The sequence below is a fragment of the Anticarsia gemmatalis genome, chromosome 12, assembly GCF_050436995.1.
Source record: "Anticarsia gemmatalis isolate Benzon Research Colony breed Stoneville strain chromosome 12, ilAntGemm2 primary, whole genome shotgun sequence".
Taxonomy (NCBI): Eukaryota; Metazoa; Arthropoda; class Insecta; order Lepidoptera; family Erebidae; genus Anticarsia; species Anticarsia gemmatalis.
Window position 1 is genome coordinate 4,876,494 of NC_134756.1, and position 17,764 is coordinate 4,894,257.

At 35.3% G+C, this 17,764-nt stretch overlaps 2 protein-coding genes and 1 non-coding gene across 10 annotated transcripts in view; 2 read left to right on the forward strand and 1 right to left on the reverse strand.

The window, feature by feature from the left end:
• Nucleotides 1–2,922, forward strand: part of LOC142976965 (uncharacterized) — a 28,629-nt gene extending 25,707 nt beyond the window's left edge. For 4 of the 8 annotated variants that reach the window (XM_076120606.1, XM_076120605.1, XM_076120607.1 and 1 more), the window contains 4 exons: nucleotides 87–599; nucleotides 955–1,078; nucleotides 1,981–2,161; nucleotides 2,444–2,922. In XM_076120606.1, coding sequence (XP_075976721.1) covers nucleotides 249–599; nucleotides 955–1,078; nucleotides 1,981–2,161; nucleotides 2,444–2,555 — 768 coding nt within the window. In that variant the 5' untranslated portion in view covers nucleotides 87–248 and the 3' untranslated portion in view covers nucleotides 2,556–2,922. The remainder of the gene's footprint in view (nucleotides 1–86; nucleotides 600–954; nucleotides 1,079–1,980; nucleotides 2,162–2,443) is intronic. The other 4 variants (XM_076120610.1, XM_076120611.1, XM_076120612.1 and 1 more) reach the window with 2 other exon arrangements.
• LOC142976968 (multiple coagulation factor deficiency protein 2 homolog) lies at nucleotides 2,923–7,514 on the reverse strand. Its single transcript, XM_076120614.1, has 5 exons — nucleotides 7,403–7,514; nucleotides 4,809–4,965; nucleotides 4,398–4,533; nucleotides 4,215–4,305; nucleotides 2,923–3,915 (listed from the first exon to the last, which is right to left on the reverse strand). Exons 1-5 carry the CDS (start codon nucleotides 7,413–7,415, stop codon nucleotides 3,782–3,784), a joined length of 531 nt encoding a protein of 176 aa, XP_075976729.1. The 5' UTR covers nucleotides 7,416–7,514; the 3' UTR covers nucleotides 2,923–3,781.
• An 8,922-nt stretch (nucleotides 7,515–16,436) lies between these two features.
• TRNAR-ACG (transfer RNA arginine (anticodon ACG)) lies at nucleotides 16,437–16,509 on the forward strand. The gene has a single exon. It is a non-coding gene; the product is annotated as a tRNA-Arg (tRNA).
• The last annotated feature ends 1,255 nt before the right edge of the window (nucleotides 16,510–17,764 follow it).

Here is a 17,764-nt window from a genome sequence, read left to right on the forward strand (position 1 = left end):
AAGACATTATTATAACACACTTATGTAAGTGCACACATTTACCCATTCATTTGATTTATTCGAATTCGTCATTTCGCCACTAAAAGGCAACAACAATAGACCCATTACGAGATGTCATCGTGCGTGCAAACAAAAGAAGCCGGGAAGAGATAAAACAACGGAACACTGACAAACCACCACAAACTAGAGGCAGCCATTGTGGACACTACCTGTTCCAACCCGCAGTTGCACTTCAACCACCGGACAAAATGGTTGCAATTTACTTGTTACTGTTATCTAGTGCCTTCATCGTTTCCGCCGAACACTCCGGTGCGTACTCCTCGCCTCAGTATGCGAAGAAGATGTACCCTAAGAAAAGTTATGATACAAACGCGCTGCTTCCTCGAGAGAAACCGCCGACCAATTTCAAAGATGACCAAGAATCAATAGCAAGGTTTGATAACGGGAATGATACGGCTCAGTACGGGAGGTCTTCGTTCCTGGACGCGGCGGGAAGTTTCTTAAGCGGTACAGGAGGTCAGGTGGTGACCAGCATAGCAAGAGACTTCATCGCGAGGTCCACGGGCAGCAGTCAGGTTGGTTTTGACTGCGTTTCTCAGGTTCGTACATATTGCACCTAGATATAAAGTTGCACGCGTTTGTTGCATGAGTAATGCTTTTTGACAAAGTTCCTTAGATATGAGTCACAAGGGTCCTTTAAATGTTATCGTTTTTTTTCAAAGAAACTGTTATTCAGACGATTTGTTTCTGTGAATTGTTATCTAGGTAGTTAAAATGCAATAACAATCCGTGAAGGACTCAAGGACATTTAAGGACCTTATGAGCTTATATTTGAAAACTTACTTCATAGTCGTTAATCAATTAACTGATATCTCTTCTCATTCTCAACTAACCGGCAAATAGACAACAATAGCCCCAAATACCTAATTATTAGATACACTTCCATTATTGCAGGTACTAAGCTTAAACTTAACAAACCTGGTGATACTGATTGTGCTGAAAGCTTTAATCCTGGCAGCTGGGTTCTTCGGCGCCGGTGCGTGGAAAGGAGGGCATTACTACGGAAGAAGTCTCGATGGTAAGATTATAATATGAACTTATTTTTTACTAAAAACAAGGCATATACGATGGTAACTTCTGTAGATAATCAGCTGATCTCTTTTTAATTTAATCTGATCATTATTTATTATTAATTATCTTAGTATTTCAATGAAACCTTTTTTTGACCTGTCGATTCTTTCGTCTTCTCCTACACACGCTACATATTTGCCATCTAAACACCATAACAAAGCATGATAAAGCTGTGCGATATAAGTTGTTACATGGTTGTTACTTAACCCCTTTCTCTATTAGCAGTCATTACTAACAATATAAACAGACAGGACAATACATAATGATGAGGAAATGGCCGTCCATCTGCCATCCCTTCCTTCAAGGGCACGTGCCAAACACACTGACCATTCCATAATCCAATCCGCAGGACTGATGCGTTTCTCGTGTCCGGCTACTTAATCCCATTGTGAAGGGATTATCAGGACCAACAGTCGTCCACCTACGATCGCTAAATGACCAGCAAATTGTATCAAACTAATGGATCCTGTTCACAAAGTTTATATTTTTTTAAATCCGTACATGGCAACGGAAAGCTGTCGTGTTTTGTTTTTTTTAATTTGTTGACAGTTACGTCGGCTGTCTGATTTAGTTTGTAATGTTTACATTAACAATGTAGTTAATTATCGTATTTTTATTGTGAAAAAAACAATTTAAACTCTTTTCCAATAACTAGACTTTGGTACACACTAGTACACAGTTAGATAACTTATTCAGTTTCTAATGAGATGATGTAAAATTATCAGTATCATAAGATACATTTCAAATCAGATTTTCAATGAATTGGGTATAAGACATTTTTTAGCTCTAGGAAATTAGTTACATATCTACTACATTTCAATAAATAACTAACATTTTAAACTCGTGCAGACAACAAGAACGCAACCTACATCACTGAAGACGAGATCTTGCTTTACCTGAGCTACTTAGCCGGCCAGCAGAAGAAGGACTACGGCTGCCTGTATCTACTATCGTGTCAGAGGCCTCAGCAAGCTGGTCTATATTCTTCAGGATCGGAATTACTGCTCCAAGGCGTTAAGATGTTCCAAGGGTATGTTGATCACGCATTATGAAAAGTCAAAGGTTTTTTTAAATGTCTTCAGAGATCAATAGTGTGACTTATACTTAAGACATGTTTTATTACATACTTTTTTCGTTCATCTTTGCTTGCGTGAACATAGTTATTTGCTAGCCAATCACTTAATTAGGTGATCTTAATCTAATTAACTTTGTGCATAATTAAACTTTGCAATGTTTCATAACTTTGTGACTTTCGTGTTTCACTTTAACATCTTAAATTGATTAGAGAATGATATTGTTTTGGTTTTTACAGGAATAGTATAGACTTGGAACCTTACGCGGAAATATCGACAGGCATCAAGCAAGCTTCCGAATGGGGAGAACGGGGAATGAACTGCGAGACACGATACAAATGCGGAGAATAAAATGTACTGAGGAAATATAACGATAAGCCGTTTACTTAACAAGAATATTTCAGGAAATTTGACTTTTATTATCGGCCTGTCATTACTATGAAATATCTATTTAATTTAAAAAGATTTTAAGAGGAACTATAAACATGAACTTTGTGCCCTCTTTTTTTAATGATTCGTCTAAAAAAGGAGAGCATGATATGCTTATTTGGAATTAAGGTAGCTGGTATTATCTATTTACAAACTTACTATGTGTGTATGTATGAATAGAAGGCACTCGATGGAATTTGAGTTTTTTATAGTCTTAAGTATATCTTTAGATGCGTAAGATGTAGTCGTAGTAATAAATAATTTTGAGTCGAAATAAAGCATAATTCTGAAAAATGTACTTTATTATTAACAGATATTTTTATTTTTATTCGATTTCACTTAAAGCTAGAAGATAATTTCGATGATATAAAAAACGTTAGTCCCTTTGTACATTCTTAGAACGTTTACTCACTGAACTTCGAAAAAGGAGGATCTTATGACACGAGTATAAGTAGATTACTACAATAAGTACTCTTTAGCATTACTGTGCGTCATACAATTTATGCCATACAATTACACCCATCCGTGACTAGTCTTATATGGCACCTGTGACGTCACAGAACACAACATTTCAAAAACAAAAAAATTACTCGCCTAAACTTTTTATTCAGTGTGTAAACGCTCTTTACTCAGTCTAGATCACACATCACTCCAAATACAACACTCTATTCACAAATATTTCGATTTTCTAACTATTTATAACAGCATTTTTACTGTCACTGAAATCACTTTACATGATATAGCGCTGATTCTCTTGCAATCATTTAAATAAAATAGTTAAGATAATGCTCAAAAGCCAACAGAAATAGAAAAATTCAACATAGTACCAGAAGACAACGGTATAAAAACGAGCCAATAAATTGTGGGACTGTGATGTCCTTTTCATATAAGGCTTGCTTCACACATTTTCGGTTAGGTACGTTTTTCAGTTCAGCAATAATTTATCGAGCAACAAAACCGACTAACTCACTTTTTAGGCTAGTGTCGATCGGGTTCACCTACACATAGGCCGGGTAGGCCGATTAATGCCGAATATGACTTGTGTAGCAAACTCTAGCCCCTATTAAAAAGAGATGAAAAAATATTGTGAAATACGCTAGTTTAATCTGCAATGCAATAAAACCAGCGCCAGTATTGTCTTCACTGTCTTAAGGTGTATCAGCTGCAAGGACTCTGGGAGTACGTTCTGAAGGGTTATTGGCCCTCGCTGCTCGGTATTCAGCGTATGACACATATCCGTCGCCATCTTTGTCGTCGGATTCTAGAGTTCTATCTACCAATGCTGGAAAAGAAAAACAATATCAATAATATCTTAAAGGGTTCGCATACAAAAATAGAGCGAATTCATTATTTGTTGTAATTTGTTAATTTTAGCCTACCTACTTAATACCTATTCCGAAGTGGTGAAATCAGTTGACTTATTAGGTAGTTTTAACATTTTTATTTACCATTTTCTGTTGTTTTATCGATCAGACTCGCTATCAGACGCATATACACAAACTATGAAACAGGCCTTTAGTGTATTTCTCTTTTATACCTAATTGTATTGGGTAAAATGTTGAGAAATAAAAATCTACTTACCAATATATGCGTCAAGATCATTTGCCTCTGGTTCTATCGATGAATCAGCATCCGGATCAGGTGCTTCATGTTCTATTGTATGATAAACTGCCTAGAAATCGAAACATTTAACAATAAATATTCCTCAGTTGTGCAATCCACTTCATCGCTACTGCAAAGAAAAGTAGTATTTGACTTTATTACCTTCAACAACTCTAGGCCATCCAACATGGAGTTTTTGTCAAAGTCGTGAGCAGAGAAATAATGGAACTCTAATTCTTCAGGCGTCATCTTTGACAACGCTTCGGCTGTTAAACCTTCTGTGTCTTCTTCTAAATGTCTGAAAACAAAAGAAATTCATATCTCTACTTCTTAACCCAAAGCAAAATAACAATGATAGTAACTGATTCGGGCCAGTGAGGTGGCAGGTTTTGTCAACGACAATTTATCTTGACTGCCTATATCATCTTTAATTAAATTTACCGTAATATTCTACTGTGCTGATTTATTACACCTACTCTAAAGCAGGCAGAAGTGTTAAAGCTCTAGATAAAGTTCATATGAATTTGAGATATTTGAAACAGAACAATAATTATACGAAGATAGTGTCCTTACTTAGTGTCATGTAAAAGTTGTGCGTCTCCAGTGAGTGACTCCGAGCCTCTGGGCTTGTAGTGATGATGTTGGTGTTCAACCGGGGTCTGCCCGTGCGGGTGATGCGGCCCGCGACGGAGACCGAACGTCATCGCGTTCAGTAGTACGACTAGACATGCTGAAACAAATACATTTTTATTAATCCAATATAACTTCTATGAAGTTTAGCCACTTCATCTTTATAGTAGACCTATAGAGATCTAGTGTTATAGAAGACTTACTTCTTTAAACGAAATCTTCAAAAAACGATTGTAATAAATCCTGTAATTAAAATGTCTATTACAGTTTCAATGTGTTAACTATAAAGAAGATACTGTATTAAGTCTCGAATAATCCACTTAAGTTCTCAATGAAACTAAAAATGACCTTACGGTCGATTAAATAAAATGTAGCTAAAGTTTCCGTATTTTTGAAAATCAAACTGCACGCGCCGCCAATAAATACATGACAACAATTGTCAAATAACAATCATGAGACCAACAGTACTTAATACCTGTCTATAATTTGTGCTGCATTGTACTTGCTACATAAAAGGGTATTTCGCAGCTGGTACCCCATGCGGTCCAGTGTGCCCCACTGTACCCCGCTGTACCCCGCAGGGACACAATATTCACACCTCATTTCACAAGGGCCTGCCCATTACATTTGTCATCGCTCACTCAAATCACGAATTGAATATTTTGAGTAGCTTAAAATTAGCCGATTTATTTTGTTTTTTTAGATTTAAATATGAATGGCTTATGTTAAAGAGGTGGGTCAATTGGCTTGGTATGTTTGACATTGTACAATTTTATTGTATAATATTTGGTTAAAAAGCGTCAAAATATCTATGCGTTCCAAATAAATAATTACATGTGATTATAAGAGTTTAATAGACTGGTCAAACCAAACTTGAAACTTGGTAAAAAAAAATGTTTAAAGGTATTTTTTAGAACTAGTACAGAGTAATAACTAAAACATTATCAGACAAGAATGTATATTCTACTTATCAAAGTAAATTACGTTGAAACTTCAATCTGCTATATACAGATTTATTTAATTTTATAGATATACATTTTATTTCCACTCGTACCTTGAGCATGAAACAAATAAAATACACATCCAAATAAAAACCAGATTATTTTTCTAAAACAAAAAGAGTCAGGTGCCCTCACCCTTTAGATAAAAAATCTATTACAAAGGACTTTCAATGTATCGAATGAATAATTTATTTGTCCCCTCGATTTTGTACGGAAAATAGAACAGTTGGTATGAGCGAAAGACGAGACTGGTGTTTAATCGGAGCCTGGTTTATTATAGGGCAGTATAGGGTCGTAATGGAGGACAAATTATGCGCTGTGCGACAAGTGCGCGGTCCATATGCCAGGGTGTCCGGAGCAAGCGGAGTGCCCGAGTGTGTAGACATACAGATGAGAAGAATGGACAACGTTAAAAGTTATTGTGCAATGGAACTAAATAATTGATTGGTAGTATTCTTGCACACTGTACCTCTGACACATAAAAAGTTGAAAATGTATGTGTATATCGTATAGTTGCTTAACTTTCAATCGCAAAATTTGTAACAGACTCATGTTTTCTACCGACATATGCACAAGAATCACGAGAAATATTTCATACATCATCTTCTTATGTAAAAAAGGAAAGAAACAGGCCAATAAAATTAAAAAAGCTCAATTACCAATAAAAATTGTCCAAAAAAATATCTTGACGCGTCCTAAAAATTATACCACAAAAACTACCAACAGTGCTCTACAAACTAAAGCTTGTCAATTCAAAGAGCCAGTATGTCACGCGTATGAACGAAGCAGGGGTTGGTTGTAGTCCGTCCTGTCATATTATCGCGTGATAACACCCTAATCCCATGCGATTACAATGGATCCATCAGCGGGTCACAGATTCCTTTATTCAAAGCTTTGGTTACATTTTGGTTTTATACTCTAATACCTTTAAGAGCTTTACGCAGTAGTAGTGGCTGTTGGTGATAGGAAACTCGACATAGAAAGACAAATGAAGGTTGTGATATGAAATAGTAATGATAAAACGCACAATGTTCAAATAAGTCGTAGTAATTTTTGTTGTTTTAAATCAAGATACTGTAGTTAGATTTCTAAGCAAGTATGAGTCATTTTAAGAGTACTTAATTGGTTTTTTTTTCTATAGAATATAAAAATTACAAGGTAGACCATGAATTATTGTTCTTCTTGTTCTCATTTACTGTTCCAATTTTACATTGCAACTCGAAAGTATTTTATATTAGTGTTGCCAATAGTTACCATAGATACTTCGATTATTATTTAATTGATTATTGTTGGTTGGGCTACAGTTCCACTTCATCCAAATGGTTAAGAAAAACAAAACCTTCGGCAGACATTCACATATTAAAAACAGATAATGGAACTGTGCAAACCGCTTTATATTACCAAAAATATTGAAATAATTTCGGCATATCTTCCGGCTAATTTATCATAAGAATCATTATGGAATCAAACGACGTTATACAAGCTCAAGCAGCCATTTTACACCATATTTATGAAGTAATACGAACAATATCTTACCCTCTACTTTCATGTCTGGAGCATCACTATTTTCTCACTTATTTATCTTTATAAAACAAAATAACATCACTGTTTCTTCCCAGCACGTTTTTCGCATCTGTCAAGGGCTGACATTAGAAATCAATTTAACAGCGCACGCGCAAACAGCTCGCGGAAAATTGTACTTTAGCTTTGAGGCATAAAGACTATTTTAGCTTGTGATATTAGTTAAGATTGGCGCATGTCAATTTTCGTTCTTGAAGGCTGTTGAAGTTTACGTTACCCCTCACAAGATGGCAGTAGGTGTTTTGTAAGAAGCTAAATGTGTTGTTTCGCAACGCTTTGATTCACCGATGCGGGACATTGATAAAGAGGCCCTGCTAGATACTCCACTTTACTTACTTGTACATATATCACCTTGTAAACTTAACAAATAATTGAAACTCACTTATCGGATTTTAAAGACTTTGGTGCTTATTCCCAGATTTTGGCGTTAATGAAGATTCATGATAATATAAGACATGAGAAAAACCCCGGGAGACATTGTTCTACCTGAACACAGAATTGGAAAATATCGTCAAGCTTTTTATTAACACACCAGTTCTATATACATAAATTCCTATCAAATAAAGTTTCCATTAAGAAATTGTGTTGTTTGCTGATTTTTGAGATTTTCTCGTGAAATAGTTAGACGATTAAGTCAATTCTATTACAATCATTGTGTATAGAGATGTTCACTTCTAGAGCGAGGAGGGTATTGAAATTCACTATCCGTTTATATGTGCATTGAACAATGTGTGCGTTATTCGAAAAGATTAAAAGTATGTTTCCTTTCGAAGAAATAGCATTTCCCTCCATGCCTATTTTTTTATCCTGTGTTTAAAATTGTTAGTTTATTCCTGTTTCTATTCTTGTGAATTCACATTTTATAGCTTGCACCTAATAAACTAAAAGCTATTCCTTAAGCAAGACGAAGTTTGAAGGCGTTTTTGTTGTTTAGTTAACAACAAAAAAGACTTCATAATCGTAATGTCTAATGATAAACAAATATGAATTAACAAAAGTTTAACTTTTTTGAAACTCTTCTGCGTGCTAATTCTTTTTTAATTTTGTATAATACTAATATCAATTGAATTCACGCGACATTAATCTGTCTTCATTTCGCAGTGCGATATTTTATATCTCAAACTGTAAAAAAAGGATCAAATATTTTTCGGAACATTTGGAACAGCTTAATTTTGACGTAATTACAAGATAGATATATTTACTCATTGAAGTAAAATAGTCAATGACTTATTGTTATATGTGAAAAACACAGCGTTATCTACTAACATAAAAGCCGCAACTCATCATGGTGTTTACAACCCTCAGTCTTGGTCCTACATAGGCACCCCAACACACTATAGCTGCACACTTGTCAACAACTGGAAACTGAACACATTGCTACACCCGTCGATAATCACCTTTGAAATTTCTATATACGATTCATTTTCTCTTAACTCCACTTTGAAATAGATCTTTATTCCTTTAAAGATAGGAACAGAATTTGCTGGCACAACAAGGCTTTCTTCTGCGGATAAAAGGTCTTAATTCTCTCATACAAGCATGTTTAAATTTTGGATCTTTGTGATAGATAAATAGGGTTGAAATTAGTTTGAAACGAGCATCAATAGAAGGCTTTTCAGTATGAAAATGTTTATGTTTATAGCGATCTGTTGTGGGAAGTTAAAAAGAGACGGGTGTATGTAAGCGTGTGAGGGATTGTATGATCAATACATGAGCGGGACTGCGTGGTACTCGTACTGAAGGCCTCCCTAATGGTCGTTTTCTTACATTTGCATGTTAATTGACTTCTCCACTCGGAGCGTTCCTTTTGTCTCGTGTGTGACGTAAATTGAGACGAATTAACGTCTTCCCGCGTTGTGAAGACGACAGCTTAGTGAGCTGGATAAAACCTCTTTTGAATTAAACATTTTGTTTAACAAGTCAGAGATGTGGAGAGCATAACATTCTTTATTTTTCAGACAATATGTTACTAAAAACTTTCATGACACTAGAATGTCTGAAAAAAAATATCCTAAGTTTTTTTATAGGGATGGTATACTTATTTTAATCTAGCTGACCCGGCGAACTTCGTACCGCCTAAAATATGCAAAATTAAATGTCTATGTTTCAATATTTCTGAAAGATTTTCTAAATATTTTTTTTACGTAAGAACCTTCTCCTAATAATAACAAATACAACACAAAAAGAATTAGTAAAATCGGTCCAGCCATTCACGCGTGATACCGTGACTAAGGAAAACGGGGTTCATTTTTTTATATATAGATAGAGCGACTACTTTTACACAACAAAATTTGGGCACGAAAAATATACGTACACAAGTAATTTTACGCAAGTAAATTGTTCAGTAGACGTAATTCAACAAATAGAACAATCTACTAATATTAGCAACAACAACGACTGAACTAACTGAAATTGCTATTTAGTCACCACAAACTCATGATTACATCGGTTATTCGAAATCTGTTTTCCAGATTATGACTAAAATTGCCAATTTACATTATTCCTACTACATTTTGACTATTACAGTCTATTACCGTCCTCAAAAATATACCTTACACAATTTTACTATCCAAACCTACTACAAATGTGACGTATTCAAGATTCAAACGTATAAATGCATAGGTAGATAAAAAGATCCGCGATACCAAAATATCACACAAACTCCATCAAAACTAATGAACGTTTTAAAATAACCCCAATTAGAGAAATCCACTCTGTATAATAATTTCATACATATATAAATAGTAGGTACACATATCCCAAATGAATCATAAATCTGTATGTTAGGAACAATAAATTTTCGGTTTTCTGTATCAAACGGAGATTTGCGGCGTAGGGCGGTAGTGGGCGGCGTTGCTAGGCAACACCCCCCCTCGCCGACCTCCCCGCCTGCCCCCATCCCGGATCACTTTTAAACTTTCATGTCGGAAAGTTTTTAAGGTTTGCTTGTGGCTCTCGGATTCGCCATCTTTTTGTTTTAAGCCTCTTTACGACGAAAACAACATGAATAAAGTACACGTGCCCTTAAAATTATCCAGAGAAAGATTCTACGAAACCTAATTTATTTAAGCAGATATAAGGAAATTCTTTGACTCGTAAAAGTATATATTTTACATAAGATGTACCAAGCGCCTGGATAATGTAATTAGAGCGAAGTTCATAAGAAAATATCATAGCATTGAAATATACGAATGTAAATGGGTTTTGATTTTATAAAATACATGTGATATTTTTAGAATATACTAAGAAACTGAAATAATTAACTCATAATTAAATGAGCTTCATAATATCTACACATATTTACGCAAGGGCGACTATGTGTAATTGAGGATAACCTGTTTACAACAATTAGTTACCTCTTATTTCGCTAACATGACCGGGAAGTAGGTACATTACACGAACCAACATTAATAATTTATTAAGAGATTTTCTGATGCTAGTAAGTACTTACAACAGAAGACAAGCGAAAAAAAGATCCTAATATCTATTATTACCCGGTTAGAAGTAATAACAAATCACTGACGTTTCCCTTCAGCCTTATTTGAGATCGTTGAAAGTATTAAACCTGAGTGCGGTCAGGCGACCCGTAACGATTTTAGGACAAAAACCTTGGATATCTCCTTTTAGTCAAATCTCTTTCAACCTTCAACATGTTTTGCAAAGGAAAAAGCTCAATTTAGCTCGCTTCACATATTTTTTCTATACAGAATGTAAAGTTTTTAACTTGCGAGAGAGCTACGTACAAAATTGATGAGGGAACGTAACCACGCGGCCGCCAAGCAAGCTGGGCCCGAAGGTGCTTTTAGCCCCTAATTGGTGAGCTTTTAAGACTGCCACGCGTTCGTTTGACGTCGTCCGTACACTGCCGACGACTAAAACGAATATGGAGCCGTTTTGCCGCGAAAAATAACTACAAACAAATAAAAAATATCGCCCGGCCAGTCGCCGTTTGAGTTTGCATAAAAACTCTTTACTCAAATTGAGGTACGCTTTTTTAAGCTGAATTCATGTGAAAGTTTTTTAGGACTTTTGTGAAATTTACTTTTACGCAAGTAAAATTATGAAATGGGCTTGTTCTAGACGTGACTTCGAGTCATTCTGAGAGAAATGGGTGAATAATTAATCAAACTGAAAGATAATCGTTGCAGATATGTTTTTTTTATTTTAAGTTTGTTGTAGACTAGCTGTAGCAAACTACGCACGATGAAAAATTTCGAAAATAGAGTATTGAATCTCAATGTCCGTTTACGTTTTAAAACAATAGAAAACGAACACTTTACGACGTAGCTGTTTAGTTAACACTATGTCAATAATGATACCCCAAAAAAAACTTGTTGAAAAGAATTATATCGAGACACAATGGCAGCGTGCCAGGCCACGTGGCTACAATAAAAAAGTTAAGAGTTCTAATTTCAAATTAACAGTGGGCGTAACTGAGCGCGCGCGCCAAATTAGGCGGCAATTTTGACAGCGGGGTAACTTAGAATTTCCTTGTCAAAATATTTTTGCAAACAATTGACTTGTTCACATTGTATAGGAATATTTAACACCCACTTTTCAAATAACAAAACAAAACCACAATTAGCATAATAGTTACTTTTATTGTTCACGTAAAATGTTCAACGCCTTTTACGTAACGGGCTCCGTCAACATTAAAAAATATATTTCAACGGCGGACAGAAATAATTCATTACCTTAATTGACCTGCCTAACAAATCTGGATCGTTAAATAAATTATTAATCAGTGAAAATGGTCCAAAAAGGATGAATTATAAAATTACCTCTCAAACGTTTCGTGGCGACCGAAAAGGGTGTGCTTTTAAGAGCTTTACACACGATGTTTCTGTCTCTTTTTGCACTTCAGGAGCAGGGCAGGTGAAGGCACCCTTTTCAAGGGTCGCCTACACTCAGTCGTGGGTAAATTCAGTCCCTTCGCAGTAAAAGGATACTCCATAAGTGGACTTATAGTAAAGTTTTACATCAACAGTGATATATTTTGATGAAACTTTCATACTATTGTGTACTAAGATGTATTATGAACATATAAGAGAATAAAATGATATCAACAAAAAAGTCAATGTAGTATTTTTTTAATGTTCCCGGATTGTGCAAGAAACGATGAGACAAAATATAGGTTTCTTAAAATAAAAGACATCTTACATAAAGCACGAGCATCAATAATTTCGTGAAAACAAATCGAAAAGTTAAAGGGTAAGGGGTACATTATAAAGTAAAATTGAAACGTTTCTAAGAACGACAGATAAGTCGCGTGTCCAACTTAAAGTGATCTGTGGAGCTTCCAGTTTCAGGCAGAAAATGTTAAATAGCTCGGAGATTGAGGTGTCAAGTGAAACTGGTTCTAAAAATTGATGTATTCGGGCATGGTTAAACGGCGGGGTCCGCACCGTCACAGCCATTAAAAACTTATTAAACATCATCTCGAGCAATTACTCGTGCCTCCCCAACTTTATCACCCGACGCACCGCCCCCACCTGTCGCCTGTAGTGTACACTTATAATAATGCTGCTGAAGCCATTTTGTATGCGCACTCTTATGTCAAAGAAACGTGGATTAAGTTAATTTGTACTTATGTGTTAAGACTAATGCTTTAACAATGATATATCGTTATATTCATATCCAATTCTGGTTTCTATTCTACATTTTAATACTTTGCGACATATTTTGTTATAAATACATATGTCCCTCGTAAGCTAAGAAATAAACGTTACGGTAACTTATAACGAAATCAAAACCACGTCCACGAGATAATAAATACCTAGTCAATAAACAATATATAACATTTTATTATAATTCCGATCTTAAATGAAACTAGATTCTATGTTGCATTATTTTGTTAAAATTCCTTCAATAACTCTACCGCAAAACTGAACTATGTAGAGCTGGCAAACTAATTATCACGAAGAACACTTCTGAAAACTATATTTAATTTTAACTCTGCAATTCGTATACATGCTTAACGACACACAATTTCTGAAGTAGTCTATATAAATATTATTATATTGGTAGCAAGTGAAGCGAGACGTCGGCGTCCGTCGGCGGGTGCCGCAAGATCGGAAGCCGCGGATGCGGGGCCCACAGGAAGCAGTCACGTCGTCGACGCGCCAGCACGGAGTTTATTCACTATATTTTCAACAGATATAAGTAAAATATTGAAGTGATTTTTATTAGGACCAAATTGCAGGGAAATCGGAGCTACGCGGTTGAATGATTCAATGCACGGAGTTAATTTATAGTGGTAGAGAAGTAGATTACTTATTACTTATTTACTTAGTAGATTTACTTTCTAAGTACCTAGTTAGTTTTGGAATTGGTACCATTATTGGTTACTATATTGACATTGGTTTTTCATTTCTTATAATGATGGTGTTTAAAAGTCTATAAATATGTTTACAAAATATAGCTGACAATACAACCGATTTCTTTACGTTCCGTCTTATACATATATTTCAAGAAAATATCAGACATAAAATAAATCTAAATATACAATTTATACAAATGGGAGCTCTACTTACATTGTAGCTAGTTTACATTGATAAATTAGCTTCACACTTAAGTAAGTATCTTTTAAAAGTTTATAAATAAGCAATATCTCAATATTTTCAGATTTTCTTCCTTTCACTAGACAAAAAACAATTCGGTATAAGTCGCATATCGCCAAACATTGGAGTTGAAAGCTATGCAATTTGCCTCTATTATCCGCGGCACCAAGCTATGATTTCTTTTGATTTGTAGCGTGTATTACATAGTATTATCGTAAGGGCCGGGGCGTGTGAGGGCGGGACGTGCACATGTTCCGAACAAATGTCGCGAATTTACTAATATCATATTTTGACTGTATCAATCAGTGGTGACTATGTTATACTAATGTTATCAAAATTACTCTTTTCTGATTTTTTATGTAGTTCTGAGACAGAGACAAACCCATGCATTAAGTGACTTGCTAAGAAGCTTAAAAAAATACTTAATATTGAATTAAAACAGTCAGGTAAATAAAAACTCAGTAAGTATAGGTATGAGTTATGGACATACAGAAGAAACTGTAATGTTGTATCAATCATTTACGTGATAAGAATGCATATTACAGAAAGCAAATTGATTGAAAAGAAGCCATTTACAGTGGCAGCATTCAAAAAGAGCTAGACACTTTTTGTTTGACTACTTTCGGATACACAAACGACTGTTCTGAGTTGCTCGTATGAACGTTTGTGTAAGCGATTAGAATTCATTGGATTAATAGAACACAGTACATTTTTATTACATCGTTACAAATAAGTTCAAACTTAAAACACGTTTGTTTACAAAGTGTGAAAGAATCTGTAATCTCCATTCAACAAATCTTAGACGCAAGGGAATCAGAGTGCGTGTTCGCCGTTTGAAGATAGACCGAGCATTTGCATAGTATACATACGAACTTATAGACATTTGCATGTAAGTGACGTTGCACTGACTGAGGCAAGGACCTATAGTGATAAACTTAGAAATAAGTATACATTCAGATCGAGGAGACTAATTTGTATCCCCTTTGCGATTTGATAGCGACTTTTCTGTACATTGTTTCCATGATAAAATAATGACTATGAATTTGTTAAGTCAAAGTAGCAATGTGTTGCATAGTGGCTTTCAAACTGACGCATGATGTAGACTAGCTGTCAACTGAGATACATAATAAGCATACTGGCCCATCAATTCTGTTAACAAAGTGTAATAAATACTTACTTAAATATACACTCGTTTTCTTACAGGAACCAAGAGACCATAGCCTGCCTCTTGCTGGTCGTATGATCCATGGAAACTTCCTTTGTTTTGACGGTATTTTGTCATACGTGCCCACCGGTTCTTAGTATTTAATTCTCACTTGGCAGTACAAACACATCCGGCAAGAAAGATATATATTATTTTGTTTAATGCATTGATCGTTTGCAATTGTTCCTCTGAAAGGTCAGATCGGACTCAGATCTTACTCGTTGTTCTTGCCATCGAATGCCTAAACGTTGTCTTGGATAAAGGTCTCTGTCTTGTTGTTTCAAGCATAAACATGTTAAACATGATGAGATGTCATAAACGATGTAAGTTAACATTCACTCGTTCTTTCTTTTGAATGACAATTCATCAAATTATGGTTTTAACCACGAAACAGTCTTATACTTATACCTACATTTTAAAAGGAAATGGAGAGTTGGTTCTTTCATTGGTATTGCCCATTTGCCTATGGATTATTATATTTTTTTATGCAATCTGAAAACATTCTACATCATACACATACATACACAACATCTGAAAGCAAATCGAAGAGAGCAAACGCCATAGTTTCTGCGGGATAAGTTTTAAACGCGACGCTTGTTAATAAGATGGAAACATATTGTGTGTAATATGCATCTAGTCATGAATTTATTTAAATACCAGCAAGGTTTGCTTATTCTTCTTGAGACTTAACCCTGGTTTCACCAATTCTGACGGAGAATCGATTGTCTCATCAGGTAGAATGGTTTTTAGTTGTTTTCAAACATCGACTGACACTTTCTCTATCCGATAGGTGATGCGACACTTTTCAAATTAAGCCCGACTTCATAATTTCTGAATAAGTATCAGATGGCTCTTTAGGTACATTTTCCGTCAGTTTATCTAGCAGATAGCTTATCTGACACTTATTCATGAGCTGTGAAACTGGTCTTTATTTATTACAAGTCTTACACCTTAAATAAAAAGCCATAGGAAGTTATTACCAGCCAGTCTACTTGTATGTACGTAGTTTGTTTTTAAAAATAGGAATTATCGTTTTTTAAACGCGTCATAAATGAATACCATTAGTATGTATAACTGAATGGGACAGAAGACAGAACAGTTTGTTATGATTGTTGCTGGCCGTTGTCGGACAAAAATCAGCTAGTTTTTTTAAATGTTAAGAGTATATAGTAGTTATAAATAGAATAAATATATTATGCCGGCTGATTCTGTAATACAGACATCTGGCCCTGTGGCGCAACGGATAACGCGTCTGACTACGGATCAGAAGATTCCAGGTTCGAATCCTGGCAGGGTCGCAAAAGTACTTTTTGATAATGTATTTTACGTTTTTTTTTCTATAAACTAGGCATATTTTTGGCTAACGTATTATTAAATGGTTTAAATGATCCAAGACTTCTATTACTATATCTTTAATACGTAAATAAATAAATAAATTTAACCCATTACTGTCCCACTGCTGGGCAAGGGTCTCCTCCCGTAATGAGGGAGGGGTTAGGCCTTGAGTCCACCACGCTGGCCAAGTGCGGGTTGGGGACTTTGCATGCCGTCAATAAATGTATTAAACAAATTTTAGGCATGCAAGGTTTCCTCACGATGTTTTCCTTCACCGTTGGAGCATGTGATAATTATTTATAATACACACATAACTTCGAAAAGTCATTGGTGTGTTGCCTCGGGTTCGAACCTGCAACCACATGCGTGGGAGGTATCAACTTATACCACTCGGCTATCACTGCTCTAGCTTAATACGTAAATAAAAAATAAATAAACGGCGTTTATTCTACTTACTTTTTCAAAATTTTCAAATATAAGAGAACGGCCTGTTTTTAAAAATTGTGTTATAATGTAAAGAATTAATTCTGACATAAAATACCATAATTTCTGATAAAAGTGTGAGTTATAAAAATAACTTATTTCGTCAAGAGATTTGTATGAAAAAGCGCAAACCAGAAGAGACAAGATTTCATAAAAATGCCATGTAATCTCACCTTTACAAAGGCTTTACTATAAGACTGTGTTCACACGAAGCGTTCACACTTGGCGAAGTTATAGGAAGCAACGAAGCGGCATTAAAACTTGTCCTTACTTGAATAGCTAAGGCAAATCTTTAGTCTGCTTCATGTGTTGCGCGTTACTTGACGGCTTGAGATTTGGAGATAATTCATTCAATGTATAATAGAATACGGGAATTAACGCGAACACGCATTTTACCTTAAAATGCCTAGGCCCTTTAAATGCAAATAGGCATTTTAAGGTAAAATGCGTGTACGTGTTAATTCCCGTATTCTATTATACATTAAACATGCAACGCGAGAGTTTAAAAGTTATGAGATTTCATTCATATTGATTACTAGCATCTGCCCGCGACTTCATCTGCGTGAAAAGATTTCCCAATGAAAAAGGTCCCATGTGTTGTGTTATCCTATGTGTTAAACCAGGTTATCAGCTATAAGTGTACCATATTTGATTAAAATCATCCTGTAGTTTTTTCGGACCCGAGTAACAAACATACATATTACCTATGTCGTTTTATATTTACAATCTTTTGCA